The sequence below is a fragment of the Leucoraja erinacea genome, chromosome 32 (genome assembly GCF_028641065.1).
Source record: "Leucoraja erinacea ecotype New England chromosome 32, Leri_hhj_1, whole genome shotgun sequence".
In the NCBI taxonomy this organism is placed as follows: Eukaryota; Metazoa; Chordata; class Chondrichthyes; order Rajiformes; family Rajidae; genus Leucoraja; species Leucoraja erinaceus.
The window spans coordinates 3,608,844-3,626,986 of NC_073408.1; the positions used below are offsets into that span (position 1 = coordinate 3,608,844).

The 18,143-nt window shown below is 41.7% G+C and overlaps 2 protein-coding genes across 6 annotated transcripts in view; one reads left to right on the forward strand and one right to left on the reverse strand.

The window, feature by feature from the left end:
• LOC129712279 (C-X-C chemokine receptor type 5-like) lies at positions 1-16,365 on the reverse strand. 5 transcript variants are annotated; one of them, XR_008726026.1, is made up of 3 exons: positions 16,280-16,365; positions 9,214-9,306; positions 7,147-7,390 (listed from the first exon to the last, which is right to left on the reverse strand). XR_008726026.1 is itself a non-coding variant. In XM_055660578.1 (2 exons), exons 1-2 carry the CDS (start codon positions 5,602-5,604, stop codon positions 952-954), a joined length of 1,101 nt encoding a protein of 366 aa, XP_055516553.1. In that variant the 5' UTR covers positions 5,605-5,667; the 3' UTR covers positions 1-951. The 5 variants fall into 5 exon arrangements, 1 of the variants encoding a protein (XP_055516553.1); XR_008726027.1 differs by lacking the exon at positions 16,280-16,365 and adding an exon at positions 14,834-14,875; XM_055660578.1 differs by lacking the exons at positions 7,147-7,390; positions 9,214-9,306; positions 16,280-16,365 and adding exons at positions 1-2,013; positions 5,566-5,667.
• ddx6 (DEAD (Asp-Glu-Ala-Asp) box helicase 6) overlaps positions 16,216-18,143 on the forward strand; it is a 21,018-nt gene continuing 19,090 nt past the window's right edge. The window contains exons 1-2 of the mRNA XM_055660577.1: positions 16,216-16,349; positions 16,494-16,653. The gene's annotated coding sequence lies outside the window, so the exon portion shown is untranslated. The remainder of the gene's footprint in view (positions 16,350-16,493; positions 16,654-18,143) is intronic.

Genomic DNA, 18,143 nt, shown 5'->3' on the forward strand with positions numbered 1-18,143 from the left:
AACAATGCAAGTGTATTTTTATTGTGATTAAATCGCAAAGCTTTAAGCAGTTTCTTATAGTCTATCTATCTACGCAAATTCTTGCCGTCAGCTTACAATCACCGCACCCTCACTGGCAGTGCCAGCATTACATTCCAGACAGGCAGAATTACACACTCCTTCATGGTGTGATGTGTTTATGACAGACTCGGGTGACTGATTTCGAGGCCAAATAGCAATTCCTGCTCCAAGTGAATGTTCTGCCCGCAAAAGGATTCTGCAAACCCATCAAGAGATTTTCACAAACATCATTGTGGACACTGGAACTAGTTTCCTGCCTTGAGGCTGTTTGCAAAAGTTCTCTTGAAGTTTCTTCCATTTTTGGTGATGTTGATCATATTAACTATTTTGTATTTCCATCATGCATCTGCAAAATTCTAGGTGCTTTTCAAAGATTTCCACTGTTCAGTGTAATCATTTAATGGGATCGTTTTCACCCAAAACTGTGACATATTTACAAGCGGTCATGATGCTTTATTTAATTACCCCAATTTACTTCATAACTCAAGGTAAATTAGCCCCTTGTCTGGCAGCCCAGTGGACAGTTGGAATCCAACTGAAGGCACAAACATTTGTCTATCATAAACAAACAGATACTGGGCTAATTAATGGTACTTAATGACAGCAACCTTTTCCAATATGCAGAAGATCCTACAATTCCCCCATTGGCCTCATTGGTCATCCCAGAACTGACATGCTTCGAGTGGAAGCAAGCAAGTCATTCTCGAGCCCAAGGGGCTGGTAGGCAGAAAGAATGAGCTGCCAGAGGAAGTAGTTGGGGCAGATAGGACAGCGACATTGGAAAGACATTTGGCCAGGTACATGGAGAAGAAGGGTTGGGGGGATATGTGGGCAAATGGGGCTAGTTTGAATGGGGCATGTTGATCAGCATTTTGTGGTTGCTGGGCTGTTTTAAATATTGGACCAGGATGTGGTATTGTCAAAGACAGAACTGCTCCTATTCCTTTCGCCGATTTTCTGATGAAGGAAGTTGTCCAAGGTTGCCTGACTGATGCAGCGCAGATCTCTGAAGAGTTTCAGGATGCTGTCTCTGAACTTCACCCCAATAAACACATAAAGAACTGGATTCAGGCAGCTGTGGATGAATCCAGTGCTCTTTGACACCTCAATGGTAAATGTGAGCTTTCTGTAGAAATCGCAGTCTGCTGTGATCACATGCAGATTGCACAGTGTCTTTATGAACTTAGCCACGTTGTACGGGGCCCAACAAATGCAAAACATCACGGTGACTGTGAGCACAACTTTAATGGCTTTGTGCCTCCCAAAGGTCTGGGTCTTGTATAATGTTTTGATTACCATTGCATAACAGTAGCACATCACTGCGAGTGGTAAGGCAAAGCCAATTCCGTGGTAGAGAAACTGTTCAAAAAGCAGCCAGTCCTGGGCCATAGCTGATGTGTAAATGCATTTGGTTTCGTTGTTGAAATCATTATCCGCAACTTGCAAGAATATTAAATTCGGAATCTGTAGCAGGGAACCTGTCACCCAAATAGCTGAACAAACCAGGTGGGCATACTTGGCACTGTGCCTTTTATGGATCTGAACGGCATAGACAATTGCCAAGTAGCGGTCAATGCTGATGCACGCCAGCAGCAGGCTGTTGCAGAAGAAGTTGAGTTTGAGGATGGAGTGTAGAAGTTTGCAAAGGAAAACACCAAAGAACCACTTGGAAATACTCTCGAGGGCAAAGAACGGGAGAACCAAGACCAGGAGGAGGTCAGCCACCGCCAGATGAAGCAAGTAGCTGTCGGTCGGAGACCTTGAACCCTTGTAACGTAACAAAATCGCCAACACCAGACTGTTTCCAATGGTCCCCAACAGGGAGACCAGGAAATAAACTATTGGCACGATAATCTTTCGGAAATAGTGTGGCGTTTCCTCAACTTCTGGACAGTAAGTGTCTGCAGGAAACGTAGTGGTCTCGTCATTGCCATAGGAGTAATTCCAGGAGTACTGAAATGAGTAAAGACACAAATAGTGAACATCACAATGGTTCTGGAAATATTTATCTTACGGATCTGAATGTCAAATAAAACATCACATAAATAAACGCCTCTCTCCCTTTTTTCCCCCAATAAGATTATTTAAAGGAAAATTCTGATGAGGTTGTCAACCTGAAATGTTCTCCCTCCATAGGTGCTGCCTGATCTGTCAGATAGTTCCAAGTTATATGTGCTTATTCCAGGTCCCAGTTTAGACCTGTTGCTCTATGAAGTCCTGTTCTGGGGAGAGAACAGAATAAATGGCTCTTATGAACCTTGCAGTTAGGATGGCGGAACTCAGCCACAATTCCAAATATAATAGTTGAATCCTGTTCAAACACGCAAATGCATGGAGGCTGGGTGTGAGTAAAGTCGTAAAGTCAAGACTCCCACAAACCAATATTTAGTCTGAAGAAGGGTTGCAACCCGAAACGTCACCTATTCATTTTCTCCAGAGATGCTGCCTGATATGCTGAGTTACTCCAGCACATTGTGTCTAGATTGGTGTACTCATCTGGATAGTAGTCTTCTCACCACCAAACATCATGCCTCACAACCTTGACTGAATTGTTTGAGGAGGTGATGAGGACACAGGTGGAGGTTGCCAACATGGACTTGAATTAGCCATTTGATAAGATCCCTCATTGTCAGCTGGTCCAAAAGATCAAAATGCATTGGCTCCTTAGTAACTTGGTACTTTGGATTCAGAAATGGATTACCCATGCAAGACAGAGAGTAGTGCTGGAAGGGTGTCTTTCTGGCTGGTGGCCTGTGACCAGTGGTGGTCTGCAGGGATCAGTGATGAGACCTATGCTGTTTCTGATATATATATATAAAAGACGTGTGAAAATGTAGATGGGTTGGTTAGTAGGTTTGCACGCAAACGTTGGTAGAATTATGGGCAGTAAGAAGGCTGTCATAGAACACTGCATGATAAAGGTCAGATACAGATATGGGCGGAGAAATAGCAGATGGTGTTTTATCTGGGCAAGAGTGAATTGGTGCACTTTGGGAGATCAAATGTCAAGAGAAATTTACAATTTATGGCAGGACCATGAATGGAATTGATGTACAGAGTTACCTTCGGGTCCAAGTCAATAGGCAATAGGTGTAGGAGTAGGCCATTTGGCCCTTCGAGCCAGCACCGCCATTCAATGTGATCATGGCTGATCATCCCCAATCAGTACCCCGTTCCTGCCTTCTCCCCATATCCCCTGACTCCGCTATCTTTAAGAGCCATATCTAGCTCTTTCTTGAAAGTATCCAGAGAACCAGCCTCCACTGCCCTCTGAGGCAGAGAATTCCACAGACTCACAACTTTCTGTGTGAAAAAGTGTTTCCTCATCTCCGTTCTAAATGGCTTCCTCCTTATTCTTAAACTGTGGCCCCTGGTTCTGGACTCCCCCAACATTGGGAACTTGTTTCCTGCCTATAGCATGTCCAAACCCTTAATAATCTTATATGTTTCAATAAGATCCACTCTCATCCTTCTAAATTCCAGAGTATACAAGCCCAACCGCTCCATTCTCTCAGCATATGACAGTCCCGCCATCCCGGGAATTAACTTTGTGAACCTATGCTGCACTCCCTCAATATCAACTCCACAACCCACTGAAAGCAGCAACACAAGAAGAAGAGTGGTAGAGAATGCAGATGGTGCGCTTGCATTAATTGATCGAGGAAGTCTTGTTGCAGCTGTATAAAACTTTCATGAGGGCCACATCTGGAGCATTGTGCGGAGTTCTGGCCACCTCATTACTAGAAGGATGCGGAGAGGGTGCAGAGGATGTTTATGGGGACACTGCTTGGATTAGAGAATAGAAACATGGAAACATAGACAATAGGTGCAGGAGTAGGCCATTCAGCCCTTCGAGCCTGCACCGCCGTGTGGTGGGGAGGTTGGGGAGAGTAGGATTGTTTTCTGTGGAGCGTTGGGGCTGATGGGGTGACCTAATAGAAGTTTATAAAATTGTGAGAGGCACAGATAGGGTAGACGATCAGAATCTTTTCTCAGCATGGAAATAGCAAACTAGTGGGCATAGCTTTAAGATGAAAGGAAGAAAGTGTAAAGGAGATGTACAGGGCATGTTTTGAAACACAGAGAGTGATGGTCACCATGAATGGTGACTGAAGCAGAAACAATTAAAGCATTTATGCTGCTTTTAGATCGGCATAAGTGCTTAGAATATAAACTCCATCTGAATCTCAATATGTGAAATTTAGTCGTCACAAGAAAATATATCTTTGCGAATTCTCAAATTTATTCCTTAAAAGTTTTCCATTGGGAGTGGTTGAGGAGGGACATTGTGAGCATTAGACAGAAATGTTGAAGGAGACGATACAGGACTTGGGGCAATGCAGCACAGAGGAATTTGCTTGGGATTTGCATAGTATAAATGTAAATTGTCCCTAGTGTGTGTAGGGTAGTGTTAGTGTGCGGAGATCGCTGACTCGGTGGAAACTAAACTACAGCGATGTATCATATTTGAATTTACAAATTGATTTCAATATTTACCTTGCACAAAACGGTATTCCCTTATCATGTATTTTTACACTGTAAATGGCTCGATTGTAATCATGTATTGGTTTTCCACTGACTTGTTAGCACGCAGGAAACTGTACCTCGGTACACGTGACAATAAACTAACCATAAATGCCATTTATGGTAATAATACACAGATTTGTTATCACACATCTAGCAGCACAAACTTGCAATGTGTGAGATTGGTTCATATTATATAGTATAATACCTGAATACACCCAACAATATATTTGTACGTGGAGTACTTATGCTCCTGTGAGCCACGTAAATGGAGATCGCAAGTTTGGACCCACTGACAATAAATCTTCAAACATTATGCCTATGGTTTCTTTACCCATTAGAGGGAACTTATGGGATTGTATTACATAAGTGGTTTAGCAAGCAAATTGGGGACTTTTCCACCCCCAAACTTGTTTCATTATGCAGTAGGAATGTGCTGACATATTTTAACTCGATCTGCCCATTTAAATTCCATAAAATGGTTCTGTTGGTGTAAAGGACTAAATACAATATTACAGGTAGACAAAAATGCTGGAGAAACTCAGCAGGTGAGGCAGCATCTATGGAGCGAGGGAATAGGCGATGTTTCGGGTCGAGACTATTACAATCAGTTGGAGAGGTCAAATGTGAGGGTAATGCGTAACTTTAGCAATGAATAATTTAAGTAACTGAATGGAGAATAAACCCATGAACAATACACCCTTCAGAAATTAGCTTAAATCATTATCAAATTATCACATACCAAAACCATCAATGTGAATAGAAATAAAAAGTTTAAATAAATTGTTGCTTTCAAAATCTAATAGTTGCACGTTGCAAAAGTGTATCATCTTCATTTCTCGTGCTTAATAATCAGTTATACAGTACTGCAACAATTAAAGGTTTTGAAAGTTAAGTTAAAAGGCAATCAGAACTTTTTTGTCACAACTTGTTATCAATAGCATTCATCACGGTCCATAAAACAAGATGAGGATTACTTACAACATCAAAGTCATCCATGTCAAACCTCATTTCTGACATATCAAGGCATTCAACTGTGTTGAAGAGACGGCAACTCAACAGAGAGTTTCATTAATGTATTGATAACTTTGAGAATGCAGAAGTTCTATTGAATTAGCATATCTGGTTGTTTTTTTAACACTCGTGACACCCTTCCTGTTTGTCGAATTTAAATATTGTAAATTTTCCCTTTTATTAATTTCTTGATTGCATAATGAATATATATTTTAGCATTGTCAGCAGCAGGTCAAATCAGGAAACGTTTAGCATCCTGTACAACTTCAAATCTACATCCAGATACTTCACGACCAGCAGAGTTAATCTGATATCAGTAGTAGCGAAAACACTGGCATCTATTATTAACAAAATGGTAACATGTAAATAAGAAAATAATTAAAATGTTGGGCTAAGTCATCGAAGATTTATGAAAGGAACTCCATGTTTCAGGTCGAGACCCTTCTTCAGACTGAGAGACAGGGGAAAGGGAAGCCTGTAACAGTCTGAAGAAGGGTCTCGACCTGAAACATCACCCATTCCTTCTCTCCAGAGGCGCTGCCTGTCCCGCTGAGTTACTCCAGCATTTTGTGTCTCTCCATGTTTCAAAGTCTGTGAGAGATTTTTGAAATTGGAACTAGCAATATAGATATGGTGGGCTAGTTGATGTGGTCCATTTAAACCTTCAAAAGGACTTGATTATAGGTCACATAGGCAATAATTAAATAAAATTAGGTTGGTGTGGAAGTGAATTGGTTAATAGAGGAAACAGTAGGAATAAATGGTCACATTTGGTTGATGAGGCTGAGGTTATTGGGGTTTTGCATGGGGATGTATAGTGCTGGGCCACAATGATCTGTATGAGGGAATCTAGTACATTATAATCAAAGATAGACACAAAAAGCTGGAGTAACTCAGCTGGTCAGACAGCATCTCTGGAGAAAAGAAATAGGTGATGTTTTGGGTCGAGACCCTTTTTCAGACTGACAGTCGGGGGGGGGGGGGGGGGGGGGAAGGAAAACGAGAGCTATAGACAGTGATAGAGAACAAATGGATGAAAGATATGCATAAAAGTAACGATGACAAAGGGAAGGGGCCAATGTTAGTTGTGGGCTGTGTGAAAACGTGTTACAGCCAAATAACATTATAATCTCACAAGATTGATATAGGTTGATTCTTGCAAAGGCTGTTTTGTTGACATTTCTTGCCGTCACGTCCATTTGCACCCTCTGCATACTCCTTCCTTTGCAGTACTCTTCTTGCAGCTGCCTGGAGATGGAATATTTTGCAGCACTGAGCTAGGTATGGTCACATGCCGGATCTGTTGGCCCGTCTGTGAAGAGCTTGCCAGGTGGAAATATACGCACTGTGCAAGATGAACCATTCAGAAGTGAACATTTTACATTGCTGTTTCACTCTGAAACTTTCACTGGCAATGTTTCTCACTATCGGCAGTCCCTGGGTTATAGAGTGCCCTCCATAATGTTTGGGACAAAGATCCATCATTTATTTATTTGCCTCTAACTCCACAATTCGGGATTTGTAGTAGAAAAAAATCACATGTGGTTAAAGTGCACATTGTCAGATTTTAATAAAGGCCATTTTTATACATTTTGGTTTCATCATGTAGAAATTACAGCTGTGTTTATACATAGTCACCCCCTCATTTCAGGGCACAGCAATGTCATGTAAATGAAAGTAGTCATGTTTAGTATTTTGTTGCATATCCTTTGCTTGCAATGACCGCTTGAACTCTGCGATTCATGGACATCACCAGTTGCTGGGTGTCTTCTCTGGTGATGCTCTGCCAGGCCTGTATCAGAATCAGAATCAGAATCATACTTTACTAGCCAAGTATGTTTTGCAACCTACAAGCAATTTGCAGCCATCTTTAGTTTATGCTTGTTTTGGGGGCTAGTCCCCTTCAGTTTTCTCTTCAGCATATAAAAGGCATTCTCAATTGCGTCCAGATCAGGTGATTGACTTGGCCACTCATGAATTGACAAATTTTTAGCTTTGAAAAACTCCTTTGTTGCTTTACTGGCTGGCATTTGGGGATTTTCCTTTATTATAAGGAGAATTCTTCTGTCATCAGCTGTGAAGGTCCTCCTTGGCCTGCCTGTCCCTTTGCGATTGGTAAAATGCTGGAAACTGTATAGGCTGGTGAGCTTACCATGTGTAGTTGGAAAGGTACTCGAGAGTATTCTGAGGGATAGGTTATACAGGCATTTGGAAGAGCAATGGTTGATTAGGGATAGTTAGCATGGTTTTGTATGTGGGAGGTCGTGTCTCACAAATCTGATGAGGGCAGGGCTGTAGATGTTGTGTACATGGACTTCAGTAAGGCATTCAACAAGGTTCCGCATGGTAGGCTGCTCTGGAAGGTTAGATCGCATGGGATCCAAGGAGAGATAGCTGAATGGATAGCACATTGGCTCCATGGAAGGAAGCAGAGGATGATGGTGGAAGGTTGCTTCTCGGACTGGAGGCCTATGACTAGTGGTGTGCTACAGGGTTCAGTGCTGGGCCCGTTATTGTTTGTCATCTACATCAATGATTTGGATGAGAACATACTGGGCAAGATTAGCAAGCTTGCTGATGATACAAAAGTGAGTGGTTTTGCAGATAGTGAAGATGGTTGTGAATGATTGCAGCAGGATCTGGATCGATTGGCCAGGTGGGCTGAGGAATGGTTGATGGAATTTAATACAGAGAAGTGTGAGGTGTTGCATTTTGGGACGTCTAACATGGGCAGGACCTACACAGTAACTCTACAACTCTCTTGGGAGTGTTGTAGAGCAGTGGGATCTAGGAGTACAGGTGCATGGTTCCTTGAAGGTTGAATCGCAGGTAGAAAGCATGGTCAAAAAGGCTTTTGGCCCATTGGCCTTCATCAGTCAGAGTATTGAGTATAGTAGTTGGGAGGTCATGTTGCAGTTATATAAGATGTTGGTGAGACTGCATTTAGAATACTGTGTTCAGTTCTGGGCATGTTATAGGAAAGATATTGTCAAGCTTGAAAGTGTTCAAAAAAGATTTACGAGGATGTTGCCAGGACTAGAGGGTGTGAGCTATAGGGAGAGGTTAAGCAGTAGGAACGTGTCTCAACCCGAAACTGCCTGTCCAGCTGAGTTACTCCAGCATTTTGTTTCTACCTCCGAGAGGTTGAGTAGGCTGGATTTCTATCCCTTGGAGCACAGGAGGATGAGGGGTGATCTTATAGACGACAAACATAAGAATGTGTGCTGTACAAAAACTGAAACTGTTGGACATATTCTGAAGATCAGGCATTATTGTTGGGAGAGAAAAAATTGTTATTTCAGAATGAAATGCATTATTTTACTTTTCAAGATCAGTGTGTGCATGGTAAACAATGATTTAGATTTAAATCTCCCATAATATTGTGAACAATGTGAGTGTGGTTAGCAGTATGAGCTCTGTGTACTCATTATGTTACTGTCTGTAGGAGAATTAATTTCTGGATCATCTGTTCAAAAATCTCTCTTTGTCACCCCCTTGTGGATTCACAATTAGTTATTTCATAGTTGACAGAAATTAGGTATCTTCTTTTATATTTCTTAAATATAAAAAGATAATAAACATAAAATGATTTCCTTTCTTTGAATTCTGCCTTACCGTACAATTCTTCCCCCTGTCAGGGGATGAGAAAATGAAATGGGGCTATTAAAGAGAAGCTTCCATTTTGCTGTGTTCTCATTAGCTAATCAGCTGAAACGTTAACAGCAACAGAGATTTAATTAAAAACACAACATAACCTAAGGAAAATAAACATTAATTTTCACGGAGTCACAAAGTATTCTAATAACAAACACCAGCACACATTTAAACACCGACAGGACTTAGTTGCACATCCAAGCACATACTAACATGCACATATGCCACTAGATAATAGCAACGCAGGAGGGATTAAGGAAGATAGACACAAAATGCTGGAGCAACTAAGTGGGACAGGCAGCATCTCTGGATAGAAGGAATGGGTGGCGTTTCGGGTCGCCTTTAGGAAGCATACATGATGACAGAAATTGAGGCTCTGCTCAGGAAAAAGAGGAGGCATGGGACAAGCATAGGAAGCTGGGATCAAACGTAGCCCGGCCTGAGTTTTGGGAACTGAGGAGCAGATTTAGGAGGGAAATCAAAAGGGCAAAAAAGGGGACAGGAGATAGCTCTGGCAGGTGATGTTTGGAGGCTGAGATGAGGTTGGCAGATCCTGAACTCTGGCATTGACTGAGAAGGTCAGAGATCTCTGAAGAGCAGCTCAGGTAGTTATTTGTGTAATATTCTGCTCAATGTTGCAGAATCTTCATTCTTCTGTGATAATGCAGGATTTTCTGCATTATCACACATTAAGGGGGGGCCTTAGTAATCCTGTAAATTCCATCTTCTGCAGTAGTTGCCTTTGGTTGTCACAATTAATCACTTGTTTTCATTTCCCTCCAACTTACCCGCTTTAGACTAAACAGGATTCCTGGAATCTTAACTTTCTCGCTCCAGATTTGAAACTGTCATTCACTGTATTCATTTAGTTTTAAAATATGGACAATTAAGAATAAGCTAACATTTATTGTTCAAACATTGTTGACCCGAAGGCATTAAAAATCAACATCACAAACTGCAGTTATATATAGACTGTAGAGGTTTCTCTTTAATCATTCTGGAAAAGTTGACAGAAAGACCAGATGGAGATTTTTTTTCTTCCAATTATTAATTGATTCTTATCCTCAGTAAGACTATGGCAGACACAGCTAGAGCTGAGTAATCACCGGTGTTCCTCTTTAATTGATTTCACCACTGAAATGATCTTTGGATAATTTGAAACAATACATGAATGTCTCTTGTCCATTTCCCTGCAGTGATTTGCATAATGACACAGTTGAGTTCTATCTTGACTAGTCCCAGAGCCTACAGCCACACACAAACGAGTTTCTCATTTCACCTGATGTCTTGAGTGCACCGAAGAAGAACTACACAGAGATCAGATTAAAAAATGGAACTTTCAACTAATTAGCCGGCAAGGAAAGTAACAAGAGTCTGTGCTTTAATCTCGGTTTCTAATGCTGATTAGTTAAGGATGAGACAGAGTACTGATGCCAAACACACAAACTGTGTGGATTGGAGTGCTCACTCATTATTAGAACCCCTCAAATGATTTACTCCTCAACCAGTTGGGCATTACGAGGCTGGCAACGAAGAGGGCCATTCAATCCGCGAGTGAAGTCGCAGAGAAAGCCACTAGGTGGCTTTGGATTAAGAAGGCTGATCCGTGGGCGGTTGCTGCTGGGACGCAAGTCGGGGCCTGATCAACCCCGGCTGGGTCGCCTGGGCGAGGGTGTCTGATGTTTTGAGACCCAGAAACACCCGATGACCCCAGGTCACATCACTGAGGATGTGTCCCAGCGCATCTAGAAGATGTATCTTTCACACTGGGCAAGTGGTTAAGGTGCAGCTTCGCCTCAAGCAACAGTCCTCTTGAATCAAACGGCTGTAAATTGAAGTCCCTCTCTGATGCCTTGAATTAATAACCCAGGCAATTATTAATCCAGTGGTAAGAGATACCTGCATGATCTGACATGATGCCTTTCAGGTATGGTGTTAAAATGAGCCATCATATGCCTTCTTAGTTGGATTATACAAATTATCAGGCAGCGTACTAGAATACATGGGTATTACTCTATGTGTGAGTATGACTCTATACCGAGAAGATATTTCAATGAGCACCATAAGGCAAAAATATAAGGCCATTATCATATTGGAACATATCTAACCTGCAACTAGCATTTTATGTACGAGTAGAATTTAAACTTCTTTATGACAGCAAATATCCTTTCCAGTTCAGGCCATTCTTTTGTTCATTAATGTTTTAGAGATGCAGCATGGAATTAGGCCCTTTGACCCATTGAATCCATATTGGCCATCGATCACCTGGTCACACTACTTGTATGTTATCCCACTTTCTCATCGATGCCCTTCACAGTAGGAGCAATTTACAGAGGTCGATTAACCTACAAACCTGCATGTCTTTGGGATGTCGGAGCACCCGGAGGAAACCCACATGGTCACAGGGAGAATATGCAAACTCCACACAGGTGGCACCCAAGATCTGATTCTAACCTTGATCTTTGGTGCTGTGAGGCAGCAGCTCTACCAGCTGTGCGCCTGTACTGCCCACGTGGAAAGGGAGTGGAGTTTCTAACCTGCAATCTGACCAATATCATAAGTGAGAAGAGCGGAATTAGGCCATTCAGCCCAACAAGTCTACTCTGCCATTCAATCGTGGCGGATCTATCTCTCCCTCCTAATCCTGCCTTCTCCCCATAACCTCTGACATCCGTACTAATCAAGAATCTATCTTGACGGGCAAAAAGGGGAAGCATGGTCATAGTGTCCCGGGGAACCGCATGTGCGGCGGGAGTGTCCCAGGGAGTCGCGCGGGCCTGATTCACCCGCCTAACAACGCACGGCCGCCGACCAGTACGACATCCGAAGACCGGAACGCGCCCCGGTAGGCCCAACCCGCCCGCTTCCCGGGGGACTGCGGTGAAGACGGGCGGCGAGGCCTATCTAGGCCGGAGGAGCCTTAACGTTGGTGGCAAGAGTCTCGGCGGCAGTGGGGCCTCGGAGCCCCGATGGCGGTGGGGCATCACGAAACCGAAAGATTGAATAATTGATTGATACTTTATTGTCACATGTACCTGGTACAGTGACATTCTTTGTTTCGCATACAATACACAAGTGTGCAAAGAGTCGCCACGTACAGGGCACCAACACAGGTAATGACGAACAGATATTAGCCTTTCAACATGGAGGCGGATAAGTGGATTTGCTGCAGCTGTACTAAATCTGGTGACATCACATCTCCAGACTTAGTTCTCCCAGCAGCAGTTTACATGGAGTATATCAGAATTGAAAGAATCCAGTGCAGAATCATCGGAATTGTTTTTAGAATTCCATGCACTAACTTGTCCAGAAAGAATACATTAATGAAGCTTTTAATCACTAAAATATAAAAATCTCATGGGCCATATTAAAATAGACTTTTATTTTTGTTTACTTAGGGTAGTCTTGAAAAAGGAAAATGACCCTAAAATTCAGAGTAAGATTTTTCCAAACATTACTGGGAGAAGCTAGCTAGCTGCTTCATCACGTGGAGCTATGGAACAGTCTCCCACACACAAAAAATTAGTTAATGCAAATTCAGATTATAATTTTACATTTGAGGTAGATTGATGTTAAGGACTGAGAGATATGGAGGAGTTCTGGGCGCTGGGTTTGGAGAGAAGGCAATGTTTTTGTCCTGAGAATCATTCGGATGGTTGTGGGCAGGGCAGAGCTGGGTATTTAATACTGGGCTGCTTTCATTGGCCGTCGTGCTGCTGTTGCTGGGGTCCGGAGAGGAAGCGGCAGAGGAGATTGGTGCAGCTCGCAGCCCGGACGGCAATGGTGGCTTTTGTTCATAGGGGATGCTGCAGGGGTTGGATACAAACAGGGGGGGAAGGCTGAAACGAAAATCCTGTAGGAATTGGGAAAAGGCTCACGACTCCCCTGGCATAAATAAAAAATAAATAAACAGTGCAATAAAAAAAAATTAAAACTCCCCTGGCATATGGAGTCATTTGTTGCAGGATAAGTATCAGAAGATTGGCGTTGCAGTTTTTTTTGTCATGTTAAATACTGTGGTTACCTTCTTAACCCCTGCCATATTACAAACTACACTCAACTTTGAGTCTTACAATGTGTAGGAAGGAACTGCATATGCTGGTTTACATCGAAGATGGCCACAGAATGCTGAAGATATGTGCTTACAGCATTTTCTACTTTTCTTTGAATTCCTCCCAACTGCAGTTTTATGGCTCAATTACTGAGTGAATTTATAACTAGTCAATTTTATAACTGTTTATATATTGTGCCACTGTAAATAATTAACCATAAGTTCACATGTAAATAATTACTTAGTTATATGGGGTTCATTTTCTTTTAAAGGGGAAGCTGTGAGGTTTTTTTTTTAACGTAAGAGTAGCTTTAAGAATTGAGTGTACATAGTGGTTTTACCTTCAAGCACTTCTGTTGTTCAGTTTGAGAATAACTGTGGTCAATAAAGCAAGAACTAATCTGAGTGTTAGAAATGTAGTGATTCCAAAGAAGCTCACAGTCACTACAGTTCATGTAATTTCAAATGACATCACTTTTATTATTTTCTATTACAATATCTGTCGCAGGAACACAGAAGCAATGAAAGACCGATGGTCATGATCTCACTGAATGACAAAATAGATTTTAGGAACTGATCATTAATTAGCAGCACGTAGCCACAGAAACATATGTACTTTCTGAAATATAGTCACTGTTACAACGTACGTTACATAGCATACAGTGTGTGCAAAACAAACTACCACACAACACAATATAACAACAAATACAGTGTTTAATATTGTAAAAATCTTTACATTTTGCTTTTTCCAAAGCACTTTACATGCAATGATGTCGTTTTGAGGTATAGTCACTAATGTAACCGAAGAAACGTGATAACCAATACACACAAAGCAAGTTCTCACAAACAACAAAGCAGTTATGTGAAGCGTTAGCTCAAGAAAACATCATCTATCATCAAGAAACTCCACCATTTGGGTCATGCCTCTTCTCACTGCTACTGTTAGGCAGGAGGTACAGGAGCTTGAAGTGCTATACCACTAGGTTCAGGAACACCTACTTTTCTGCAGTCATCAGGTTCTTGAATCAACCTGTGCAACCCTAATCATACGTCAGCAATGGAACACTACAGATTACCTATTAGTTTTTTTAATTATTGTCTTGTGTGCCGAGGTACAGTGAAGAGCTTTTGTTTGTGTACTATCCGGTCAAAGACTTTACATGAATATCATATCTTACACACAGTTGGACTACCAAAGACTTGTTTTCTAATTGGGTTTCGCACTTATGTATTGCTTTTGCATTTTTTTTAAATTTCACTGTCTTCTTTAATCTATGCATAATTTAAGTGTTCAGTGCTGTCTGAACCTATGTGCCTGTAATGCAATTTTCATTGTATCTGTATCTCGCTGTAATTGTGCAAGAATAAAACTCGACTAGACTTGTATTTATTTATTCAATATATGTGACAATTAGCCAGCACACCCGGGATTTCCTCCAGGTAAAGTCTCAAGTAAACATCTCATCTGAAAGACCACACCTTTAATAATAAAACACCCCCTTCAATATTTGCAATATTAGAATTTTTTACCCTAGATTATTCTTCCCAAGACTTTGAAGTATGTCCTATGTGTAACACTTGCGGTACATCTAAGAAATAAGACCAGTATATTTAAAAAATAAGCTGGTATAAAGTAAAAGCACACAAAAGCCAACAGCTGACAGATGCTGTGCTAGATCTTTGTTAGAACAATCCCAAATTATTCCCACTGCCCTACACATGGTTTCCATGGACCTCTGTCTTCCTCTGTGTCACGGTTTGAAGTCTTCCCTGTCACAACACGCTTCATGCTTAGACTGAGCTGTTATCGGATATTTCCCCCCCAAACACAAAATGGGCAATGTGGACGAGTTAAAATATATCTCCACTGTCCAAAGGTTCAAAGGTTATTTTATTGGTCACATGCACACCTAGGTGTAGTGAAATGCTTCTTGCCAATGCAGCACATAAAGAAAGAACACAGACATAACCTACAAAATCCTGGTCCTCACCTACACAAGCCCTCCACCCTCCCCCCCCCCCCCCCCCCCTATATCTCACTGACCTCCTCTCTCCCTACCAACCCTCACGGTCCCTCAGATCCACATCAGCCGGTCTCCTCTCCATCCACAAATCCAACCTCCGCAGTTTTGGGGACAGAGCCTTCTCCAGGGCAGCTTCCAGGCTCTGGAACTCCCTCCCCCAATTGATCCGCAATTCCGTGTCCCTCACCATCTTCAAGTCCCGCCTCAAGACCCATCTCTTCACCTCTGCCTATCCTTAGCCCCACGTCCCCCTCCCTTTTCATCTGTGCTTGAATTGCCTCATATTGTGTTTTGTGTTACCGAGATGAGAAGAACTTTTTTCACACAGAGAGTGGTGAATCTCTGGAACTCTCTGCCACAGAGGGTAGTTGAGGCCAGTTCATTGGCTATATTTAAGAGGGAGTTAGATGTGGCCCTTGTGGCTAAGGGGATCAGGGGGTATGGAGAGAAGGCAGGTACGGGATACTGAGTTGGATGATCAGCCATGATCATATTGAATGGCGGTGCAGGCTCGAAGGGCCGAATGGCCTACTCCTACTCTTGCACCTAATTTCCATGTTTCTATGAATTGAATTCTGTCTTTAATTTGTGTACTAGTCATGTCTCTACTATTTATTTCATTCCGCTTACATGTTTTTCCTCTACCTGCTAAATTTTTGTACGGTGTCCTTGAGACTCTTGAAAGGCGCCCATGAATAAAATGTATTATTATTATTATTATTATAACAGTAATAAAGAAATTTACACACAAAAACATCCCCCCACAGAGTCTCCAACTCTTTTGAAGAAAAGTGGAGCCACCAGGAGAGGGCGCGAACGTAGAACAAGGTCACCAACAACAAAAAAAAGAGAGTAACGCTGGGGGGGGGAAAGAAAATAAACACGATAAACGAGAACAAACCACGCGAAAGAGAGAGTGAGAGAAACACGGAGATTAAAGTAATAATAATACCTTCTCGACGTATCAGGGAATGAAGTCAATGGACAACATGCAGCTTGGCAAGAGGGTGGTCACGTGACAGGTTTGCCCCCCTTCCCCTCCCCCCTCCTTTTCTTCAACCGCCCTTAAAACTTAAAATTCGAAACCACTTCATTTTTTTCTGTCGTGTATGGTCGATTTTTGGGATTTCATGAGGTAAACAAGTGTTTTTTTTTTTTTTAAAAAGCGGGTGCGATTGCTTTAATAATTGATGCGATATATTGGATGCCCGCTGATGACGTTGGGGGGCTGAGAGTGGAGACGCCATGTTGGAATCGGGCAGAGCTGACAGACAAAAAAGAGAATAAATATAAGACAAAATCGGACCGAAATCGCCGCCATCACGGGTTCGTTTACAACTATTTTCTCTCCAACTTCTCTCTCGAAGCGTCAGGGCCAAGGATGTACCTTTATTTTTGAGAACCACAGCTCCCTGGCTATTATTTATAAAGCTGCGTAGGAAGTTGATTATTTTTTCTTCTCTTCCGTTGGCCGTTGCTTTGGTGCAAGGCCCAAAAATAGTCTTTGCCGTTGTTTTTACTTAAAAAAAACAAAACGCGTTTAACCTTCTTGAGCTTCGCCTGGTGTTAAATTAATTTTAATTTTAAAACGCCTGTTCTTGTCGACGGCTGCTTTTTGGGGTTTAAATGTCTGGGGGGAAAAAATGATTGCTTAATTTGTGCTAGGACAATTCTACAGAGAGGGTACATTGTGGGGGCAATGTTTGGGTTTGTGCCGTCTCCTTCTCTCCGAGGTGACAGGACACCAGAGGAAGCCCAGAGAGATGTGTTGTAAATATTGACCCATTTACCCCGCGACTCTTCCTCTCCTCGCCTTAAACCCCCAGTTGCTTCCTTCTCTGTCTGGAAGCAAAAACGAATTGTGTTTTTTGTGTGTGTATGTATATTTTCAAGTGAGTTTTTTTTGTTTACACTTTGACGCTGTGCTTTCTAATCCATCTTGATTTCCGCCTCGAAGTCACTGTAATGTGACGTGTAATGTGTTTTGAGTATAACATGCACTTTTTTTTAAAAAGATGGCATAATTACGAGAAATAGTTCGAAGCCATTAATCCCTTGCGTTAATTTCGAATTGTTCATTTTTGTATTCTGACGTGCAAATTTATGTACTCTGCTTGGTGATTGCTGAATAATGTTGACAAGTTTTTATAATTTACATTCATGAATACTTGATGAATAATTTAAAAGCAATTTTAAAATTTAATCTGGTTTTATTATTTGTCAACACAGGTTGTGGATTTTTTAAAGTATGCTTTTAGTTAGTGGGTTCATGGGATATATTGGGGGAAAAGTAATTGAAGCTAGGTGAAATTTTGCTTTTAACTGGAAGAAATATCCAAATGATCAATTATGTCTGCTTTTTTATTTCAAATTTTCATTAAAAAGATATATTTAGGATGGGGTGGACTTTTTAATTTGAGGAGGATTTTCCTGCACTATATTCTGTAATTTCTTATTCAAAATTTGTGCTCACTTTTAGTAGTTCCTCCATTGCAGTTTATTTTTGGGGAGTGGGGATGGATGGGGGGGGGGATAGAATATATTAGTACAGGAGCCCTGTGGAAATTTGGCAAGTTCTAAAAATGTTATTGTGGAGTCATCCTATCAACGCTTATCAATACCATATGCTGCAGTTTGTTGTCCTGATTGGCAGTTAGGAGTTCCCCTCCCATTCTGTATAAACGGAGGGCAGGTTTAATAATAATCTTGGGTTTGGTCCCAATGAAATTGGACAACTAAAACTTTTGTTGGACAAATAATTCAGTGGGTAGTCAAGTAGCCATGAGGAATCTGACAAAAATACTTATCAGCTTTTG